Source organism: Zonotrichia leucophrys, chromosome 28 (genome assembly GCF_028769735.1).
Source record: "Zonotrichia leucophrys gambelii isolate GWCS_2022_RI chromosome 28, RI_Zleu_2.0, whole genome shotgun sequence".
Classification (NCBI taxonomy): Eukaryota; Metazoa; Chordata; class Aves; order Passeriformes; family Passerellidae; genus Zonotrichia; species Zonotrichia leucophrys.
The window spans coordinates 4,289,464-4,299,233 of NC_088197.1; the positions used below are offsets into that span (position 1 = coordinate 4,289,464).

Genomic DNA, 9,770 nt, shown 5'->3' on the forward strand with positions numbered 1-9,770 from the left:
GAGCCGGCACGCCATTGGCGGGCGGCTCTGACGCGGATGCAAACAGCACCGCGATTGGCTGCCGGCTTCACCGCCGGTGCTGCGTCATTTCCGGGCACGGGCTGTGATATAGTGACGTCACTCCCGTACCTGCCCGCACCGTGACGTCACGCCCCCCGATCGGCACAAAAACTCCCAAGAGGCCTCGGTACTGTGAGAAATCCTTTAATAAGAAACGGCAGCGGAGGCGGCGCCGCCGCTCGGGTGCAGCTTCTACCGGGGGTACAGGGGAGGAGCAGGGAACCGTGAGAACAGCCAGGGCACGGCCACACCCGGCCTGGCCCGGCCCGGCCCGGCGGGGCGCCCCGGGGTGGCTGTGCCGGTCATAACTTAATTGGCTTTTCCAGGATACAGAGAGAGAAAGGAGAGGAGCGGGGCAGGGCCAGGGCTGGCTCCCGTGGCTGCTGGCAGCTCTGCACCCCTCATATACAGTTCAGTTCATTTAGTGTCTGGTCCAGTGTCTGGTGCAAGCCCAGGTTCTCCTCTTTGGCTTGAGCGAGTTTTTCTGGTGAGAAAGAAGAAAACCACAAGATTGAAATCACATTATTTTATAGCCTTTTCTCTTTAAATAAAACCTGGGGTAGCTTACCTGCATATTTAAGACACCTTTATCATCAAAACTGGGCCAATTTTTTGTAATTGCTGTGCTTAAGAGAGGTTTTTGGACACTTCTCATGGAGTGTGAAAGGGCTGTGTTTTAATGTGTCATTTATGGGCCACATCCTGCTGGGTTCTCCTTGGACTGGGAGGTTTTTAACCAGCAGACATTGAATGCACTCAAAGCTTTTCACTGACTAAAGGAACACCAAAATTCAATTGTTCAATTGTCAGGTGCTGCCCCATCCTCACCATGTCTTGCCCAACCCCACCTGAGGAGCTGAATGTGATTTTGGTGCCATCACCAGTGACTTTGAGCTGATCTATCCAGAATTAAACCCTGCAAGGTGACAGGTAGAGGTATCATGTTTTATTGAGCTCAGTTCCCACAGAGGTGGAGGTGGCACAGGAGTGACAGGGATTACAGGCAAGAAAAGCTGGAGAAAACACAGTGAGAGGGAGTTCCCCGTGTCCCCACACGGGGGCACGTCACAAAGAGGTCATGTCGTTGAGGGCATGGTCGAGCTCCTCGCTGATGGCTTTGTACTTCAGCTTCTGAGCGTAGAGCTCATCTGTCAGGCACCAGGGCAGCAGCACCAGGGCAGCAAGAAATGCAGGGAGGAGGAGAGGCCACAGGAGGAGAGCGGAGAGGCAAAAGGCAACAGCAGCCAAAGCAGTTGGGAGGAAAACAAAAGAAGAAAACAGAGTAGTTGAGTATCAGAGGGAAAGCAAAACACCCACAAAGCTGCCTGGTCAGAAGTTCCTCCTATGTGAACTTTTTGTAATCCCATAACTGTTTTCAAGCAAGCAGATTAAGTATGGTGAGCCCTTGAGTCCCTCCATGGCCAAAATCAGGGAATTGTTACCAACTTTATGGAAGAAAACCTTTTCCAGGAGAACTTCCACCAGTGGACACATCACACCCATAGGCTACTGTTCTTTCCCACTAAATCCACCACCCACTCCTAGAATTTGTCATCTGATTTGAAACTGATCACTTCTAAAGAAATTTGACTCATTCCATACCTTCCAGGTCATCAATAGACTTTTCCAGTTTGGCAACAGTTCTCTCTGCAAATTCTGCACGAGTTTCAGCCTAAAAAAGGTGAAATAGCATCACTGGGTGCTCCTAGAAAGATTATGCCCAAAGATGCATCCAGCTTGGGGATGGCCAAACTTACTTCTTTCAGCTTGTCAGAGAGAATCTTGATTTCTTCTTCATATTTATCTTCTTTTTCCGAGTACTGTGAAAACAATAAACGCTCGTTAAGGGAAGTTGTAGCAACAATAATAAATGTTTATAAAACTCTGACCTATTTATAAGCACTCTTCCTTTTAAAACAGCTGCAAAAACCATTTCCATGCTCTCCTGCAGACCTTCAGCATTGTTTGGGCAGAACTGATGGAGTGGTATCCACAGGCAGGCAGGTAAAACCTCTCATTTGCTTTGTATTCCTGATTTATTTCTATGAATTCTATTTACAAGTTTTGGCTTTGCCCATATCCTTTAGTTTACTGAAAGAACCAACCTTTTCAGATTGAGCTTCCAAAGATTTCAGGTTGTTTGTGACGTTCTTTAGCTCCTCTTCAAGGTCACTACACTTACTAGAAAGGGAAAATAGAAGTATGAATTATTAGTGTTCCTGTTATGATTTGGAAGAGTCTAAAAAACACAAGGGAGGAAGTATTTAAGTCTGAAAGAAGAAAACCAGGTATATAGTGTGCAAACAAACTTTTCTATGAGTACTAACTACACGCGTGCCTAGCAGGAGATTATTTTTAATGCAATGTAGTGTTGATATTTCCTATATTCTGAACAGTTACTCACACTTCAGACACCTCTGCACGCTCCTCAGCTCTTTCCAGTTCACCCTCCAGAATAACCAGTTTACGGGCAACCTGTAGAAAGATAACAGCCAGTTATCAGTCAGTGTGCAGCTCACAGAATCACAGCATGGCTTGGGCTGGGAGGGACCTCAAAATCATCCATTTCCATCCCCTGGGACACTTTCTTTACAGATTTCAACAGGCACTCAGAAGTACTCTGCTCCTGCTTCCTCTGGAGTGAGGAAATTAGGCTGAAGCATACAGCCACAGATGTAACAGCCCTCCCCAATTGGATTTTGCAGTATTTTTAGCATTGGGTACTGAGGATGCTGCAAATCACTATTAAAATTCCTCCTTGCTGGCAAGGTTCCAAGGCTGAAGGATCAGCCAGTGCCAGTTGAACAGAGGGACTGAACTGAAGAGCAGTGTTGTTATTGCTCATGGCTCTCCTGCACATTTCACCATTTCCTTCTCCCTTTTACCTCCTCATACTTGCGGTCGGCTTCTTCAGCAATGTGCTTGGCCTCCTTCAACTGCATTTCCTGAATTTCCATTTTCTCTTCATCTTTCATCGCTCTGTTCTCAATAACCTTCATTCCTCTGCAGAAGTCAGAGCATGTTTAATGTTAGAAGCATTTTGGCACTTGTATCTCAACTTCACAAAGTGGAATTTGATATTTGTAACCCAAAAATGGCCCATTATGACCACAGTGGTTATCAAGGGTAATGGAATTACCCAATCAGGCTTGTAAGAAAGTTTCAAGTCTCTGAGCTGCAGTTGCACATGCAGATACTAAATTACACAGGAGTATTTTATTCACATATATTCACTCATTTAACACCAGAAAATAAAAAAGGAGCGTACCTCTCGCTCTCATCTGCTGCTTTCTCAGCCTCCTCCAGTTTCTGCAGGGCTGTGGCCAGTCGTTCCTGGGCACGGTCCAACTCCTCTTCCACGAGCTGGATGCGTCTGTTCAGAGCTGCCACCTCACCCTCAGCCTGTGTGAACAATGCCCAGAGGGGGTTACACAGCACTCAGTGTCCCTGCAGCCACGGCAGCATCACCCTGGGGCTGCAGGGCAGCTCAGGGGCCCTTCTGCCTCTGCTTTTTGTTTGCTTAAACTCTGGCATCTCAGGAATGTCAAGGTATGGAGCGTGTGCTTGTTCTTTCTTTTTTTTAATGGCACTTATCATTCCTGCCACTCAAAAAGGAACTCTGCAGGACTGCTGGATCGGGGTATTTTTGGAGCACTTCACAGGGCTGCATCTATCCAAACTTTTAAAAATGAACCGTTTCCATGATGGCTTAGTTCCAAAACCTTCACCGTGGGTTTCTCTGCCCTTGGTTTCAGTGACACCCTGGAGCCAGGTCCTGATCCATCCTGGATGCTGGGGAATCTACAGGGGCAGCTGGGCACAGACAGTGGCCTCAGCATGGCAGAGTCAGGCTTTTTTTGGGACAAAATTAGATAGATTCTTAAAATAAGTTAATTTTGCTTCCTGCAGTACTTAAGGAATTAGGCAGGATGCATTTCTCAATAATAAGATCTGTTTGTGTATTATTGAACAAACTGCACATTAACTGGAACACCATTAGTGTATAAAAAATAGACTAGTTAATAAATGGAAGAGATTGCTGGGAGAAATGCTCGATACAGAAAACATGGACAAACTGGTGTCCATAAATATGTGTTCATTAAGACTGAGCTCCTTTAATTGCTTGTTTTTGAAGGAAAATGGAACCCTGCTTAGTAACTGCCAGGCTTGTTCACTGTATTGTCCCCCATTCTGAGGAGGATTGCCATATACAAGATTAACTTTTTTTCTCCTCAGCTTTACAGAATATAGACCCTGGAGGGGCGACTGTTTTATGCTTTATGTTAAAACACTTTGGAAAAAAAAAATAAAGAAAAGCGTTTTTCTGCAGCTTAGCAAATTTGGTCACTGACCACTCCTAAGCTGGAGGAAGTGGTTTCCATTCACTTCTGAGCCATCTTGGAAAGGAGTTCAGTGGCTGATCCAAATGGAAGCTGACCCAGGATTCCTCTAGTCATAAATTATCCAGCGTTTCATCTGTTTTTACCCAGTGCAGTGTTTAACTTCCCGATTTATACACAAGGCATCGATCACGTACAAAACTGGCATCTGTTCTGTGGCAGCAACTCCTTCCACTAGACAGGGCGCTTTTAAGTCACTTTTTAATTCAGCAAGATTCCAAAGTTATGGAGCCGGGGCCACTGGGAATCTGGGGTGAGCCTGGCTCCACCTCTCCCAGCAGCAGCCCGCAGTCCTTATACGGTAAAACTAACTCGCTGACATGTGATAAAATAGCAGGAAGATGCCGGGAAGGCTGATCGCACACAAATCTAAGTGAAACCAGCTGTCCAACCCCGGGAGAGCCGCACGCTAGCGGAGATTTTCGCATTTCTCTGTGAAAACCAGGACGGAAAGTTATTTTTCAGCAGTTCGGACATTTCCCAGCTGTGCTGAAGCCAGCGGTGCGGCGCCGAGAGGCGGGAACTCCCCGCTCCGTGTCATGCAGCGCTTTTGCCTAATTAAACAGCCATTTCCTACTAAACGCTCAACCGCTCCCCAGTGCCGATCGGTGCTCGAGCGCCTTTTCCGCAGGAATGGGCCCCAAAGCGCGATAAGCGGCGGGCGAGGAGCCGCGGCCGCCGCGCCCGGTTCCGCGCGGCTCGGGCCGGGCCGGGGCGGGCGCGGCGCTGCGGCAGCGCGGGCGGTGAGTGCGGAGCGGAGCGGGGACAGCCCAGGGATGGAGGCAGCCGGCGGCCAAGCCGTCCTCCCGCAGCGGGGAAGAGCCGGGCGCGCCCCAGCGAGAGAGAGCCAGAGACAGGAAGGAAGGAGCAGCCCGGGAGAGAGCGACCGAGAGAGGCGAGCAGGCAGCCCGGGCGGTCTCACTTTCTCCCGCAGGTCCCGTTCCAGGTCCAGCTCCCGCTGGAGGACCTGCGCGCGGTCCTCCGCCTCATCCGCCTGTTGCTGCAGGCACTGGATCTTCCTCTTGACGGCTTCCAGGGAGCTCGGCGCGGCCATGGGCGCGGGCGGCGGGCTGGGCGCGGAGGTGCTGCACGTGGCGGGCCCGCGCCTTTCAATGGCCCGCTGACGTCACGCGCCTGGAGGTGGAGGTGGTGACGTAGCCTGAGGAGCGGCGCGGGCTCGGCCGGGACGGGACGGGACGGGCGCGTCCGGGGCCGCCCCGCTCGGATCGACCCGGTTCGGCCTGGGGGATGCTGCCCCGCCCCATTCGGCCTGGGGGATGCTGCCCCGCTCGGCCCGGTTCGGCCTGGCCCGGGGGATGCTGCCCCGCTCGGCCCGGTTCGGCCCGGAGGATGCTGCCCCGCCCCACTCGGCCTAGGGGATGCCGCCCCGCTCGGCCTGGTTCGGCCCGGGGGATGCTGTTCCGCTCGGCCTGGTTCGGCCTGGCCCGGGGGATGCTGCCCCGCTCGGCCCGGTTCGGCCTGGGGGATGCTGCCCGCTCGGCCCGGTTCGGCCTGGCCCGGGGGATGCTGCCCCGCTCGGCCCGGTTCGGCCTGGCCCGGGGGATGCTGCCCCGCTCGGCCCGGTTCGGCCCGGAGGATGCTGCCCCGCGGCCCCGGCCTCCCAAAGGCGAGGTTTTCACGCCGCTGCCACGACGGAGCGGGTGTGGCGCGGAGCCTGGAATGGCCTTTAGCCCTGACACGGGGATGAAGGCAAAGGGCATCTTTATGCCACGGCATAATCCTGCTGCTGTCCCATTTACCCTCAAAAGGCACCATTTTGTTTAGTTCTGTCAAAGGAGATTTCTCCTTTCCCAAAGAATTCCCAGCAGGACCCCGGAGTCCGCTCCGGGTACCCCTGGAGGCTCAAGTGGGCTCGGTGCAGAACAGCCCCGCTCCCTTTAGCAGAGGGGAGAGGAGATTGAAACCCTGCACCCCCTAAAACTGTAATCCCGCCTTTCTATCCCCCGGCAGAAATGCAAACAACCAGTGAAGTGCGTACAAAATACAGCGAGCAGAGTTACTGGCATGGGTACGTACATCAGTGGCCTTCTTCTCAGCCTGCTCCAGTTTTTCCTGGGCATCTTTAAGAGCCTCTGAGTATTTATCCAGTTCATCTTCAGTTCCTTTCAGCTTCTTCTGCAGAGCTACCAGCTCATCCTCTACCTTTCAAGAGAAAAAAATCCCCAAAGTGAGCATATTGATGTAGTATCAGTTACAGTTTAACATTATAAAACTACTCTTTATTATTAGTTTTAGCCCATTATAGCATACAAAATGCCACAAAAGACCAGATCAAAGTTTTGCTGGTGACAGTAGTCTGAGAATGACTGGTAGCAATTGCCAGGGCAGGATCATTAAAAATATGTAATTCTTGAACAACACTGCCTGCCACCACACACACAGGATCTGGTTTAATACAGAACTTGGTATAAACCCTTTCTCACCTCACTTTTTTTTTTTTTTTTTTTTGGATACCCTGCAACAATTTTGCAGCATAATTATAGATGTTTTTATATTGTGTCATTTTAGTGTTTGTTGTAACACTATTACCTGGTGATTTTTCAGGAAACTATTCCATTTCTGTACAACTGAAAAAAATGAATGATCTTTGTGTGTGCTTCAGGACACTCAGCCCCGGTGAGGCACTCTGGGTGTGGGAGGGACCAGGGCTGGCCTTGCTCTGGGTGGGACTCGCTGACCTCGGGAGGTCCCTTCCAGCCTGGATTATTCCCCAACTGTGGCCCGACACGATATGAGGCTCAGACTCCTCCATACCATATAAATCCATATTGTTCACTAGAATTGTGCTATTTATAACCTGCTGGGAGGCTGGTTAGTGATAAACTGTCTCATGCTCCCCGAAGAATTCACGTTATCAGAGGCCTGCTGCTGATAAGGGTGGGCCTGCAAACCCATCTGCTCCATCCTTTCATTTGCAACACAAATCAGCTCAGTCTGTTCAGACAGTGATTTATCCATTCAGCTCCACCTTCACAGAAATTTACTCTACGAAAACAGTTTGTGTTTTGGTGTACTTCCTTCATTTTAGTTCCACTGAGAGTTTTAAAGACATTTTTGGTGGTGTGCTATTCTGGAATGTTGGTGTGTTGCAGAGAATAAGCAGAGAGTGTGAGAGAACTGCAAACCTTGCTCGGGTGTTCTGACAGAGGGACACTGAGCAGCATGAAGCAGATGCTGGCTTTGTGTATGAATAATAAAGTAATTATTTGAGTGTTGTGCCCACATTAAAAAAGAAGCTGAAAATTTTGAGACAATTCAGAAAAGAGGAATAAGATCAAAGATTTATTTTTCTAAAGAAGAAGAAATATTAGGCCAGATGAATGCTTATAACACATTAGAGCAGTGTGGAAGATGCAGCAGATTGAGGGAATATAAAAGGGACAAGAAGTGCTGTAAAAACTTGAATGCACTCAGCTAACATTTCAAGATCATTCTGGAAATACTAAAGCTCAAATAGGAGACAGACAGCAGAATAAAGACATTGAAAAGCAAAAGAATATGAAAATGTTATCGTTAGAATTCAGTTAAAAGAACAGCATTCAAATTAAGTTATTTTCCATTATTCTTGACACAAAAAATAAGAGAACCTATCTCCTGTTGAGTCTCAGCTGGTACCTCTAAGGGGCACTCTCTGCACCAAAAACTTGAAGTGAACTTTATTAATTCATTTCAAGGAGAGGCTTAATTAATGTTTAGACACAGCCGACTCTATTAGCACTAGTCCTACAGGTGTCAGGGTTTACAGCTTTGATTTTAAATATGTAAGGGCCTTTTGCATGGAATCAAAGCATGAGAAATTCAGGAGAATTATGTAAGATTCAAGAAAACTTAGACAAAGTACTGTTAATAATCTGTGGATGGTGTTAATTTTGGAAAGACTGAGATGGCTGAGAAGTTACAGCCTAGTCCTGGCTCTAGAAGCGTAACAAAAAGGTAAAAAACTTCAAAAGAAGATTAACAGAAAACTGACTTCAAATTATTTTGCTTTCTGAATCAGAACATTGCCACACAGTATTTTGTTACACTTATTTCCACACACGAAGCCAGTGATTTTATTTCCTCTTACCTGCTTGCATTTGTCCTCAGCTGCCTTCTTATCCGTCTCAGCCTGCTCTGCTCTGTCAATGGCATTCTCCTTGTCCAACTTCAACATCTGCATCTTTTTCTTGATAGCTTCCATTTTTGCTCAAGGACAGGCTGGATCTGTCACGCAACTGAAAGAATCTTATGATTAAAATTGTAGATTTTTAACAGCTTGGACAGAGAAAGAAGTTGTACCCAGGCAAGCCACAGGGGAAATGAGCTACAAGTGGTTTTAGAGAGCTTTAAACCCAGAGCCCCCTGGACAAAACCCAGATCTATTGGCCCCTTCTCCGGTGCTCCATCCACAGCCTTTCTAAGGAATGAGCTGGAACAGACTCACTAGAGGAATCTTCACCACTCCATCTCCTTATTTGGGTCCTGTTTTCTTAAAGAGAAAACTGTTTCCATTTTTAAGCTTCTGACAGAAGCAAAAGTGTTGACATATGAACACATGCTTGAAGAGAAGCTGATTAGCTCCCCTTTGTGTGTGCAGAGCAATTAACCAACCCAGCAGATCTTGGGGATGGCCTGCCTTCCTGGAAAAAAGGCATGAGGCTGATCAAGGGAAGGATCTCTTTACGTTACTCCAAAATAAATCCAGACATAAAATAAATAATTTTTAAAAAATCTATGCCTAAGAGGTGGCTAAATTTAAGTTATAAAAAGATGCAGGATATGAGACAGCAGAGTTTTTTGCTGTAAAAATAAGCGCTGGTGTTAAGGAACTAGCTATAATGTGTGATAGTACAACGCATAACAGAACTCAAATTTAGATGTCAAGTTCAGGCTGAAGGCAAACTCAGTGAGTTTGAGTGCCTGTCCTTGAAATTTCCCTCACTAAATCCTTGGGGAACTGAACAACACCTGAAGTTTCAGTCTGATGAGCACTGTAAATTATTCCTTCTGCTGTATGAAGGGAAGAGCAGGCTCTGGGGTGAGCAGGAGTATCTCCACTGACAGAGAGAGCATCCAACAGCCCCAGAATGAGCTCTGCTTCCTTTTGCAGCTTGATTAAACATGTCCCCAAAACCATTCCATCCCTTCAGCAGCTCTTGCTGAGCCTCACAGCCCCACACAGCCTTGTCCTGACTGCTCTGATGTTCTGATATTCTGATATACGGCACCTTCCAGGGCAGCCTGGCAGCACTTTCTGACTTGGCTGCCCTGGCACCTTCGCAGAGCCATGGAATATACTGAGATGGGTCA

The 9,770-nt window shown here is 48.2% G+C and overlaps 1 protein-coding gene across 4 annotated transcripts; it reads right to left on the reverse strand.

Annotated features, from left to right (window-relative positions):
• Window positions 1-188: 188 nt before the first annotated feature.
• Window positions 189-8,923, reverse strand: TPM4 (tropomyosin 4). Of its 4 annotated transcripts, none has more exons than XM_064734517.1 (9): window positions 8,548-8,722; window positions 6,498-6,623; window positions 3,329-3,462; window positions 2,946-3,063; window positions 2,465-2,535; window positions 2,166-2,241; window positions 1,818-1,880; window positions 1,663-1,732; window positions 189-544 (listed from the first exon to the last, which is right to left on the reverse strand). In XM_064734517.1, exons 1-9 carry the CDS (start codon window positions 8,659-8,661, stop codon window positions 462-464), a joined length of 855 nt encoding a protein of 284 aa, XP_064590587.1. In that variant the 5' UTR covers window positions 8,662-8,722; the 3' UTR covers window positions 189-461. The 4 variants fall into 4 exon arrangements, with proteins under 4 accessions (XP_064590587.1, XP_064590589.1, XP_064590588.1 ...); XM_064734518.1 differs by lacking the exon at window positions 189-544 and adding an exon at window positions 992-1,208 and having other exon boundaries at window positions 8,548-8,923; XM_064734519.1 differs by lacking the exons at window positions 6,498-6,623; window positions 8,548-8,722 and adding an exon at window positions 5,383-5,597.
• Between the last annotated feature and the right edge of the window lie 847 nt (window positions 8,924-9,770).

Bases quoted from the DNA above. Each gene is read 5' to 3' on its own strand.
- TPM4 (XM_064734517.1), bottom strand. From the start codon at position 8,661: ATGGAAGCTATCAAGAAAAAGATGCAGATGTTGAAGTTGGACAAGGAG. The intron at 3,463-6,497 runs GTACGTACCCAT...TTGTTCACACAG, and splicing joins CTGAGAAGAAGGCCACTGAT to GCTGAGGGTGAGGTGGCAGC. The intron at 1,733-1,817 runs GTAAGTTTGGCC...CACCTTTTTTAG, and splicing joins TCTCTGACAAGCTGAAAGAA to GCTGAAACTCGTGCAGAATT.